We start from the raw sequence: 12,615 nt of genomic DNA, 5'->3' as shown, positions 1-12,615 counted from the left end.
CATCAGGTGGGACCGTCACAGCCAGATTTGCGTCGTGATTTTTATTTCATTTTTATTAATTTTTATTTAATTTTTTACCTACGTGACTTTACCGAAAGAACTATGAGTATGTTAAATTTCTTCTTTCGCGCACCCGTACGTAGCCATGCGTGCTAACCGGAGGTCTGTGTGGGAGGTAACGCAAGTAACTCGGAAATAGCTCAATACCCGTGCATACCTGGGGGGCTTACACGGGTACCCGGAGGTCACGAATCGCTCGTGCGTCTATTTACTTGTTCTTTTTAAATCCTTTATATTAAGTTCGCTTGCTTGCTTGCGTGCTTGCTTGCTTACGACCGTGCAAATCTTTCGGTCGTTTTTTAACCCACTTCCCGTCATCCAATCGAGCTGACATTTTGCACACAGACTCGTTGTGCGTGACAATTAATTTTCGTGAAAAAATGTATCCCAAATTTTACACTGTTTAGGGAAAAATAATTAAATATTTAATTACCAATTGCTTAATGGTGGCAGACAATCATCTGACCCATAGGTGGTAGCCATCTCAAGCCAGCGGACGAGAGGGCTCTAGCCGCCACGCATATAAAGGATTTAGAGTGAAAAACTTGTTTTTACGGGTTAATTTTTTCCTTTTACTCGACCAGCTAAGGCCCACCGAGCAATGCAGCTCGTTTACAGAAGCGACCTGGCCATATAAATGTAAGCTCGACGACAAAACGGCTCCCCCATCGCGTGGAAATTTACAGCAGCCAAAACCTCTGAGCGCGTGACGTTCTTCACGCAGCAACCGACTGGCTGGCGATTGGCGACAACTGGCTTGCCGCACACGTGGCCTGCAAACCAGTCACCGTGGGTGGCAGCGAGGGTCGGTGGTTCACCGCACAGACGTTGTCCTGACGGAATTTCTATGGCGCCTGAACCAAAGGCGCTTTACACAGAATTAACGACGGCACGACGTACGAATGTCGTGGTCGTGGTGGTGGTAGAAGTGGAAAAAATAAAATAAGAGGAAGCAATGTGGGGTGTAATCTGTGAAGATGTGTGAATGCGGTGAAAGCGAAGTTGATGATAGCGAATGATTAATGGATTTAATGATTGGGGTTACATTTCTCTACACACACGCGTGACGTTGATTCTAAATGTGGAGCGAAACACTGGAGGACCCGGAGAAAAATTCACACGACGACCACGATGAGAGACACCGCCAACTCCAAATATACAGCAGCAGGCGTCAGGGTCAGGATCGAACCCACGACCTCCTGTAGAACAGGCGAGGTGGTTAACATCTCCTAGCCACCGTGATGATGAGAGAGAGACACGCAAACTCCAAAAATACAGCAGCAGGCGTCAGGGTCGAGATCGAACCCACGACCTCCTGTATACCAGGCAAGGTGGTTAACATCTCCTAGCCACCGTGATGATGATGAGAGAGACACGCAAACTCCAAATATACAGCAGCAGGCGTCAGGGTCAGGATCGAACCCACGACCTCCTGCATACCAGGCGAGGTGGTTAACATCTCCTAGCCACCGTGATGATCGTGAAAGAGAGACACGCAAACTACAAACATACAGCAGCAGGCGTCAGGGTCAGGATCGAACTCATAACCTCCTGCATGGAGGGGGGGGGGGTGCAGAGCTTTATCCGGGAACTCGAGTTTCCGGCCTGACTAAGCAGAAGTTCTTCCGTTTCCTGCCAGCAAGGCCCCCGGCACCGCGCGGCGTAAAACGTCGGACGTCGTTCCGAGCGACGCGTTGGCGAGAGGAGGTCACGAACGACAGGGGAGGGAACAAAACAAATGAACCCGTAAAACAAAGTTTTTCGCTATAAATCCTTTATGTGCGTGGCGGCTAGAGTCCTCTCGTCCTCTGGCTTGAGATGGCTGCCACCTATGGGTCAGATGATTGCCTGCCACCATTAAGCAATTGGTAATTAAATATAAAAAATGTCAGCTCGATTGGATCACGGGAAGTGGGTTATAAAACGACCGAAAGATTTGCACGGTCGTAAGCGCGCAAGCAAGCAAGTGAACTTAATATAAAGGATTTTTAAAAATCACCGATGGCGCACGTCGAGCGAGCCGTGGAACGCAGTCACGGTTTCACACAAAAAAAAAATCCCCCAGCGCGTTTCATGGGACTCGGGGTCCGCCTTCTCTTCATCCCGGGGGGGGGTCGGCAACGAAAATAACGACAAGAGGCAGTGTGTGTGTGTGTGCGTTAAGCCGAATTCGGTACAACCAAAAAAACACCTCCGTGTTTTTCAGAGCCGCGACTCCGCGTCAATAACGTGACGAGGCCGTCATTTAAAGAGCCGCAGATTTGCAGACCCCCCCTCCTCCTCCTCCTGGGTTTTCCTGTCCACGGCTGCCCCCCCCCTACCTGGTTCTGCAATACGAGATGCGCCCGCTTCGTCCGCTCCAACGCGGTTCGGCAGACGCGATGGAGTCACCGAAGCGAGCCGCGTCTTTACCACCTGCTCACGTGGTCCCGGTATTGCACGCGACGTGAATTTGTCGTCATCCTACACATTTACCGGACTAGTTGTATTTGACACGATACATGGCTGGGGTTGATGTAAGGTGACAATACAGTAAAAGGATGGGTGTCGTATTACGAACCGTGAACCAACCTCCCCCCACCCCCCCTGAGTTTTCCCCACAATGCCTTTGAGTTTGCAGTTCGCAGATTTTGCAGATCGCGGATTTTGCCGACTGCGGCTATTTTCAAGGACGTAACCGGACCCGCCGCGGCGGGCGATGGGGGTTTTCCGGATTGAGCACAAACACAAGTCGGGTCGCCCTCAAAGCCAGAAAGTTTCGTCCGCTGCTGGCCTGCGCCTCTCACAGCCTCGACAATTTTCATCGGGGGGGGGGGGGGGGTTCCTACGCATCTCCCAGTGCGTTGACTGCCGCCAAAGACGCGGTCAGCGGCACTGTTAACCCCTTTGCGGGCCCCGTTCCCGTCTGAATCTCGGGCCGCACATGCGGCTCTGCGTTCTTCTTGGTTCTTTCGGTAAGTCACGTAGAATGGAAATAATAAAATAATAATAAAACATAATAAAATAATTATCACGACGTTTCGGCCACAAAGAATTATTTAATTGTTTTATTTTTATTATTTTATTATTTCCATTCTACGTGACTTTACCGAAAGAACCAAGAAGATGAATCCCTGCAGTCACGAAAGCTTTAAATCGAAATTTAACGGCTCTGCGTTCGTTTTACTCAGAGGGGCCGTAGCGCCGTTGTTCTTAAAGACATTGTTACTCACCGCAGAGAACTGTAGCGAACCGCCCGCAGCTCTACGATAGCCGGCACCAAACCGTGCCACATGCCGAGCCTCGGTACCGATAAACTTATTTTATTTCATAATTCCTGTTTCTGTTGATGATTTTAACGTACGTCATCGTAACGGAATCAGATGGAAAAAACTGATGACGTCCACGTACGTCATCGGAACAGGAAAGGGTTCATATATCTTCTTGGTTCTTTCGGTAAAGTCACGTAGAAGGGAAGTAATAAAATAATAAAAATAAAACATAAAATAATTCTCACAACGTTTCGGCCATAACGCAAGCAGCCGTCCTCACCTCACCTGAGGACGGCTGCTTGCGTTGTGGCCGAAACGTCGTGAGAATTATTTTATTATGTTTATTTTTATTATTTTATTACTTCCCTTCGACGTGACTTTACCGAAAGAACCAAGAAGGGTTAATATAACCGCGCGCGATTGGCCACATCCCTTTACGACCGTCTGCCTGGCCAACCGGATTACGTTTCATCTGCTCAAACCCGAGCTATTGATGCTGTGATATTTACATTGCCTTTGCGCTGTCCGCCTTTTGGCGTTGTTCTCTGATCTAACACCAGTGGGAAGGCCCTAAAGGAGGCCGTCTCTGGCGTAGGCCAATCCGTTTCAAAGACAATGCCATCTATTATCAGTGCATGTTTGTTTTGCATATTTTACCACAAATGCGTGTGGTTAATGCAGACTTGATGCCTTGCAATAGGTGTGTGTCTATTTGGTGTTTGAACACCTTGTCACCTCCTGATTTATTGCCAGGAAGGCAAAAAAAAAACTATTCTTTTTTTATCGGGATACGTTTTGTTAAGTTTCAACTCAAAAAAACGTTAAGTCTCTTTGCGACGACAAATATATAGAAATATATACGAACACCGCTGGTCACGTTGGTTACATTATTGTAAAAGAAATTCACAAATTTGATCGACGATTTTTTTTTTAAGACGACCAAGCCGAGGCGCTGGAGCCGGCACCGCTGAGAAGTCCGGGTTCCAATCCTGCCCTGCAATGAGAACCAGACTTCTCAAGTCTCGCGAGGCGATGGCCCTCAGCCTGGTCGCCAATTACTTTGTGTAAAAAAAAAAACATAACCACGATTACATTCAATTTGGTTCTGCACTTAGTTTAGCCGAATTCCACCCCTGACAATTCACGATATCATTTGGTTGTCGCGTGGACGAATATTTTCTCTGCAGCAGGGGCAGGCAAGAAAGTACCGCCCTGCCCCCCCCCCCACCCCCATAGTGTTTCAATTCATTTTTTAAAAAGTTACTATGAAGGGATCTCACAAGATGTTCTATGATATCCGCTTCCGCAGGCCATTCAAAGACAAAAGATCCCCCCGTATAGCCTGAACAGACTGTTTGGAGCGAGTGCTGTTATAGCGAGCACCTATCAAGGACCACTCTCACGCACACACACACGCGCGCGCGCACACGCACGCCGTTCTGGGTTTTAATACAAAGGGCGGCTGAAACCGGGCGTCAAACCCAGGGAATGCCAGCTCAGTGTCTCTGACCCCTGAGCCAAACGGCCCGTACCTGGGCTCAATAAACCCGACGCAGCAACCAATGTTTGGGCTCGCCAGTGGGCAGGCTAGCGGTGTAAAAAGCTAAACTCATAACTATTTTTATTTTACCGGCTAAGGCCCACCGAGCTGTATAGCTCTCTTTCAGAATTGAACTGGCCACAATTTACAGCTCCACCAAAGTGGCTTATCATCATCATCGTGGAAATTCATCGCAGCCAAATACTCTGAACGTGCGACGTTGATTCTGAATGTGGAGGGGACAAAAATCCGGAAGATCCGGAGAGAAAAAAAAAAATCCGAGCGACCACGGGGAGAGAGAAACGCACCTCGAAATACACAGCAAGCGTCAGGGTCTGGATCGAACCCCACGACCTCCTGCACACCAGGCGAGATAGTTAACATCTCCTAGCCACCGTGATGATGATGATGAGAGACATGCAAACTCCAAATATACAGCAGCAGGCGTCAGGGTCTGGATCGAACCCCACGACCTCCTGCACACCGGGCGAGATAGTTAACATCTCCTAGCCACCGTGGCAAAGCAGGGGAGAGAGAGCGAGCCCCTAGGGCTAATGCAGGGAGAGGTGGGCGAGGTGGGCACATGTTTCCATGTTTCTCGTCGGCCTCTCCTCTGGAGGGAGAAGACGGGGGGGGCTGGAAACAGCTGGGTACTCAGGCACGCAGTTGATGTCGGGTAGTCCGCAGCCTGTTCTGCCGACGGTACTGCGCCGGCTGAAGGGGCAACCCGAGTAGCTGTAGTCCTTGCGCAGCGTGGCAGGGCTAAGCAGGTAGCACGCTGGGTCTGGTGACGAGTCCTCGGGCTAGCGCGGGGGTCGGCAATGGAAATAACATTTTTTTTTTATTCGGTAAAAATAAAATCGATCTCTCAAGAGCCGCGCAATGCACGTGGTCAATACGAGATGGTGGTGGTCCTCAATAAATAACGTACACGAAGCGCTTCCTCTAAAGGGCTGCATGCTGCTCAAGAGCCGCAGGTTTTGCCGACCCCTGGGCTAGAGCCGGTAGTGCAGAGTGGGTCACGCGCCTTAGCTGGGAAGGCTAGCCGGCGGGACTGGCCGAGCGTCAGGTCTGTGTGCTGATAGGTGCGGGGTGGCAGGGCTGAGTTGGTAGGGTCAGGTCCTGGTACAACAGGGTGGCAGGGCTGAGCTGGTAGTGCAGAGTTGGTACTCAAGGTTTTTTTTTTTGAAAAATTATTGTGAATCTGAGTCCACGAGTCCTCCGTTCAATTGTGCTTCTCGATTTGCATCGGTTGCCGCTCCCGGCACTTGTTTTTACGCTTGTGTGAGGCACGACATCGGCGTAATGAATGATGATGATGATGACAAGTCTTGGTTGAGGATAGCTGGGCTTTGTTGGTAGCTAGTTGCGGGCCGAGTTCTGAGTCATTGTGTCGAGTGGCTGGGCTAGGCTGCGAGTGAAGGTTCAGCGTACGGAATGCCGAGCTCCCGAGGCCTCGTACAGGCTGGCCGGGCTGGCTGGAAAGTTCCCGCGTGGCTCCCGCGTGGCTCCCGCGTGGCCCCCGCTAGGCCCTGCGGTAGTAGCGCCAGGCGACCACCAACCCGACCGCCACCGCCGGCGCCAGCCACAGCCAGCAGCAGCTGGAACCACACGGAGCCGGCGCAACAGCGCGACGGGGAGACGGACGTTAGCCACGGTTCATCATCGTCATCATAATCATCATGGTCGTCATAATCGTCATCATGGTCATCATCGTCGTGGTCATCGTCGTCGTCGTCGTCATCATCATCGTCATCGTGGTCATCATCGTCGTGGTCATCGTCGTCGTCGTCATCATCATCATCGTCTTCGTCGTCATTATCAGCCATCATCATCGTCGTCATTGTCGTCGTCATCATCATCGTCGTCATTGTCGTCATCATCATCATCATCGTGGTCATTGTCATCGTCGTCGTCATCGTCATCAGTCATCATCATCATCGTGGTCATCGTCGTCGTCATCATCATCGTCATCATCGGGAAATTTAGTTGCGACTAGGAGTCTACTACCGCTATTTTATTTTTTACCAGGTAAGGCCCCACTGAACTATGTTGTTCTTTTTCAGAAGTGACACTTGTACATAAATGATAGCTCAACAAAGTGGCCTATCATCACGTGGAAATCTAGAGCAGCCAAATGATGTGAACGCATGTCGACTGTAAATGTGGAGGGAGAAACCGGAGGACCCGGAGAAAAACCCACGCGACCACGGTAAGAGAGAGACACGCAAACTCCAATGATACAGCAGGCATCTGGGTCGGGACCGAATCCACGACCTCCTGCACACAAGGCGAGGGAGATAACATCTCACCACCGCGGTACCACCTACACCACTACTCCTCAGGCCACACTGCGAATACAATAATCGATTATAGGACGGAATCATGATCTCCAAACAACCCCCGGCCACCACAGTTAGATTACAAACTTTTCACAGCTCAAACGATGATGTAAACAATATCGACCTTGGTTCGGATCCGGGTTGCAGCCACTGCCCGTGATTATACCGAGTTCTCAACCAGTCATCACCAATGACTGAACAACAACAACAAGTTCTAAAAATTACATTCAATTAAATTGCGTTCTGCACTTCATTTAGCTCAATTCCAGCTGTGAGAATTAATCTGTAAGCAGGGGCGGGTGAGAGAAAGTGCCGCTCCCCGGACCGTGCGGACGAGAAGCGACGTGAAAGGTTCTGCGACGGATGCTTCCGGCCTCACGGCGCGAGTAAAAATTGTGTGGGGGGGTAATGACGAAAGTAAGAACAGATTAAATTTCGATTTAAAGCTTTCGTGACTGCAGGGATTCATCTTCTTGGTTCTTTCGGTAAAGTCACGTAGAAGGGAAATAATAAAATTAAAAAAATAAAATAAATTTCTTTTATTATGTTTTATTTTTATTATTTAGAAGGGAAGTAATAAAATAATAAAAATAAAACTTAATAAAATAATTATATTTTATTACTTCCTTCTACGTGACTTTACGAAAGAACCAAGAAATAAAACAACTTTTATTTTATTTTATAATGTAGAAGGAAGCAAAGACGTGAAACTTGCGGAGCACGCACCATTTGGCGGACCTCGGCGAGGAGCACCCCGGTATTTTCTTCGCCTAGAAAACAGAAATCGGGGGGGGGGGGGGGGGGGGCGGCAGAGAGGTTAACTACCTCCCCTGGTATACAGGAGGTCGTGGGTGCGATTCTTACCCGGACGATGTCTGTTTGCATCTCTCTCTCTCCCTCTACCCCGTGGTCACGAGGATTTATCTCTGTGTCCGCCGTTTTTTTCCCTCCACATTTAGCATCAACGTCACGCGTTCCCCGAGTGTTTGGCCGCTGTAAATGTTCCACGTGACGATAAGCCACTTTGTCGCGCTATCATGATGTGTGGCGAGGTCACTTATGAACAAGTATAACCCGTAAAAACAAAGTTTTTCACTATAAATCCTTTATATGCGTGGCAGCTAGAGTCATCTCGTCCTCTGGCTTGAGATGGCTGCCACCTATGGGTCAGATGATTGTCTGCCAGTATTATGCAATTGGTAATTCAATATTTAATTTGTTTTCCCTAAACAGTGTACAATTTTGGAAATTTTCACGAACATTAATTGTCTCGCACAACGAGTCTGTGTGCAAAATGTCAGCTCGATTGGATCACGGGAAGTGGGTTAAAAAACGATCGAAAGATTTGCACGGTCGTAAGCAAGCAAGCACGCAAGCAAGCGAACTTAATATAAAGGATTTAAAAAGAGCTACGTAGCAGCAGCTCAGTTGGGGCCTTACCTGGTCAAATAAAATAAAAAAAATTGCAGTTTTAGTTTTACTAGTAGGAACCTCCTGGTTACACCAGCCCACAGGGAATTATTGTGTCTGTCCGTCGTGCATCCAAAAATGGGAGGGGTGGGGCTGGGTGGAGAGGGGAGGGTGGGGAGGGGCTGGGTTGGGAGGGTGGGAGGGGTGGGGCTGGGTGGGGAGGGGCTGGTCACCCCGTGGTGCCCTTATAAAACTCAACGTTTAACCTACTCACGCCCACTTGTGTCCGCCCTCACAGTCAGCCATATTTGCAGAATACACCACGCCGCCGTTGACCCTGGCCATTGACCGAGCAACCCAACGTTCCTACCAGCTCCCTCCGCAGAACAATGTGTTTAGGGCAACCGGGTCATCTCCCGCGCGAGAAGCAGCAGACTCGGCACGAAGCGCACACGGCGGTTCACCGGCACGAGGTGTCAGAGCCGAGCCGAGATTGGCAGTGCCAGCTTGGTGCTAAGTTCTCGCACGTCGATGGCTACACGAACGCCGCTCGATCAATTATCGAGACACTCCTCGCTCGATCGGGAAGGCGGCCGACCGCAAAAACACGCCAACAAGTACTACTGCTAACTACTATTTTTCTTTTACAGATGTCCAGTAAGTATTTTTTTTTAAGTCGAACTTGTAGTGCATCGAGTGTGGCACAGCAGGGTTAACATATTTGGTGCTGTCGGTGTGGACCAGAGGGATTTAGAACTCTGCGCGTTGATGCCTTTCTTACCTGCGGCCTTTCCGACGTTGACCCTTCCTGCAAAAGATAACCGACAATGTTAACCACGATGGTAACCACGATGGTAACGTACACACACACTTACCGCGTGATCTCACAACGCGTTTGTTCTACAAAGCAGATCTTCCCCAAGGGAACACTTTTCGCTGAGTTCAATTCCCACTCACAGCCAAGATTGTCGATGGATATACCTGAACCGGTTCTGGACCTCCCCTAGGTCGACTTGGCCTCAAATGAATACCTGGTGCGGTGTGAGGAAAAGTCGGCCAGGCGTGGTGTTGGTCACCCGCCTCTTCGTGTGGAGTGCCGGCCTTCGTAGGTGCTACTCGCTAACAGCACTTGCTCCAAAAGTCTGTTAAGGCTATAAGATAGGGGATCTTTGTTTTTGCGTCTGCTTGGAGTCTCTGTGCGAGTCTCTGTGTGAGTGAGTCTCACTGTGTGTGTGAGAGTCTGAGTGCATCCGAGTCTGTGTGTATCTCAGTGTGAGTTTGTGTGAGGTCTGTGTGAGTCTGTGTGAGTCTGTGTAAGTCTGTGTGAGTCTGTGTGAGTCTGTGTGTATCTCTGTGTGTATCTCTGTGTGAGTCTGTGTGTATCTCTGTGAGTCTGTGTGGGTGGAGTCTGTGCGAGTCTGGCAGTGAGTCTACGGTTCTGTGTGCGATTCTGCGCAAGTCTCACACTGTGTGCGAGTCTGTGAGTCTGTCTGTAATTGAGTCTGTGAGTGAGTCTATGTGTGCGCGATTCTGCGCGAGTGAATCTCCGTGTGCGAGCCCGTAAGTGTGAGTCTGTGAACAGGTGTGCCTCCAAGTGCTCCTGGCCTGGCACAGGTGCCGTGGTCATGTCACCGCCACTCGGTGGGGATTGGCGGCCTCCGTTGTTGTTGTTGTGCACATACCGTTTCAAGCTCGCCGATGTAGTACTGCTGCATGATGTCGCGCGCGTCCCCCGAGTGACCCGCGTCCTCAAACGCCTCCGTCGCGTCCTTCCCAGACTTCTCCAGCAGCACGGACTCGCCGCCGGGGTGCTGGGGACCAACGCGGACAAGTACGGTCAAACACGCTCAACACGATCAACACCATCCCAGTCAGAAGCTTACGATTCAGTGCTGGACGAGGGGGAATCCGACAGGGCTGTGAAAACTCTTATTTTCGCACGCGTCCAGTGTGGGAAATTAATGCGTTGATTGTATAAGTCCGAATTATCAATCTTGAGCAAGGCAGCAGCAACAACGACAACAACAAAAGAGACACAGACCACACCAAGGCAACACACAGTAGCAGTCCCTCAATAAGATGGAATGTTAAATGGCAAGGATCAGCCTCGATCCGACATTTTCCTGACAACTGCTCTCGTCGGACACTGTTAGCGAGCATCACCTACGAAGGCCGGCATGGCGCACAAGGGGGTGGGCGGTGACCGCCAACACCACGCCCAGCCGCCTTTGTCTCCCCCAGTGCCAATGTTTTATACACCGCACCAGGTGCTCATTTGAGGCCGAGTGGACCTATGGGCGGTGGTTGTTGGCCGGGAATCGAACTCGGGAGGCTGGGTTCGAGGCGCAGCACGCTAACCGCTACACAACCGTTCCCCGCAATTATTGACACACTCTGGCTATGAGGCTTAGATTAATTAGTTTGCAATACGGGCAAACCGATGAAAACAGAATAGGCTCGACCCTTTTCCGGCAATAATACAGGAGGTGTTAAGATGTTCAAACAGCAAAGAGACAAAGCTATTGCACGGCTAAATTTCGATTTAAAGCTTTCGTGACTGCAGGGATTCATCTTCTTGGTTCTGTCGGTAAAGTCACGTAGAAGGGAAGTAATAAAATAATAAAAATAAAACGTAATAAAATAATTCTCACGTCGTTTCGGCCACAACACAAGCAGCCGTCCTCAGGTGAAGACCAGGTCTGTCGGGGAGACAGCGTCTGAAGTCTTTCCGACAGACCTGTTCTTCACCTGAGGACGGCTGCTTGCGTTGTGGCCGAAACGTCATGGGAATTATTTTATTATGTTTTATTTTTTTATTTTATTATTTCCCTTCTACGTGACTTTACCGAAAGAACCAAGAAGATGAATCTATTGCACGGCATCAAGTGGGCATTAAGCACACATCTTGCTTTTGCTAAGACGTGCAATCACACCTCCTTTGATAAATCTTTGCATTTGTCTTGGGAAATGATTGGTCTACACCAGAGACAGCCTCCTTTATAGTCATGTCTCACCAGTGTTCGACCAAAGGACACCAACAGGCACGACCACAAAGGGTAAAGCCTATTAATTCAATCTTGATTTGAAGCTGCTTTCGTGACTGCAGGAATCCATACCCTTTGGTTCTTTCGGTAAAGTCACGTAGAATGGAAATAATGAAATAATAAAAATAAAACATTATAAAATAATTATCATGACGTTTCGGCCACAACGCAAGCAGCCGTCCTCAGGTGGAGAGCAGGTCTGTCGAGTAGACAAACTTTACCGAAAAAACCAAGAAGATGAATCCCTGCAGTCACGAAAGCTTTAAATCGAAATCTGTTCGTCATTTTAATAAAGGCAAAGAGGGTCCCCAAATGATAGAGTCAAACCGATATTTTTATTATCCAAGTGTGGAATTTATGTGTTTTTGTGCGCAGTCATTGGAGGCCGGGCCACGTTAACACAAACTCGCCGCACGCGGTCATGGCTGGACGGGACCCAACCGGGACGCGTACCACCCCCAAGTTCGGTGACTCTGACCTCCAAACCACGCGCCGGTCACCTCATGGAACTCCCCCGTTTCACTTCGCTATTCAGGTGCAGGGTCTGAAAAATGCAGGTGGTGTTGGGATGGCTGGCTTCAAGGTCGGGGTGACCAATATAAGCTTTGAATTGGTCTATAGAAAGGTAGGCAGTAATAAGGGGTTGACAGGTATGTAGTAGTGTAGTGTATAGTAGTGTAGTGTATAATGTAGTGTATAGTAGTGTAGTGTATAGTGTAGTGTATTGAGTAGTGTATAGTAGTGTAAAGCAGTGTCGTGTATAGTATCATACCTGTCAACCCATACAGTTTACCCCGTATTCTTGTACAGGGAGATTTAATTTTCAGGTCCATACGGCGTACAACCGTTTCAATACAGGCAAAATGAGTAACATTTTTTTTTACTTTTTTAAAAACACGCTTTTATGAAATGTACTAGTAATGGCAGAACTCCACGACTCCAGGAAGTGGCCCAGAAACTTGCCATAA

At 49.2% G+C, this 12,615-nt stretch overlaps 2 protein-coding genes across 2 annotated transcripts in view; one reads left to right on the top strand and one right to left on the bottom strand.

Moving 5' to 3' along the window:
* LOC133355844 (cytochrome c oxidase subunit 4 isoform 1, mitochondrial-like) overlaps positions 1 to 12,615 on the top strand; it is a 554,855-nt gene that overhangs the window by 33,763 nt on the left and 508,477 nt on the right. The window lies entirely within an intron of this gene.
* The window catches only part of LOC133355850 (cytochrome b5-like), a 10,862-nt gene continuing 2,737 nt past the window's right edge, over positions 4,491 to 12,615 (bottom strand). Inside the window, exons 2-5 of the mRNA XM_061573256.1 lie at positions 10,286 to 10,414; positions 9,385 to 9,411; positions 7,920 to 7,963; positions 4,491 to 6,452 (exon numbers count right to left, since the gene is read on the bottom strand). Of these exons, the coding sequence (XP_061429240.1) occupies positions 6,377 to 6,452; positions 7,920 to 7,963; positions 9,385 to 9,411; positions 10,286 to 10,414 (276 nt within the window). The 3' untranslated portion in view covers positions 4,491 to 6,376. The remainder of the gene's footprint in view (positions 6,453 to 7,919; positions 7,964 to 9,384; positions 9,412 to 10,285; positions 10,415 to 12,615) is intronic.

The sequence above is a fragment of the Lethenteron reissneri genome, chromosome 52, assembly GCF_015708825.2.
Source record: "Lethenteron reissneri isolate LAM-NWPU_2019-01 chromosome 52, ASM1570882v1, whole genome shotgun sequence".
NCBI classification, from domain to species: domain Eukaryota; kingdom Metazoa; phylum Chordata; class Hyperoartia; order Petromyzontiformes; family Petromyzontidae; genus Lethenteron; species Lethenteron reissneri.
This window is presented reverse-complemented; position numbering and strand designations above follow the sequence as displayed.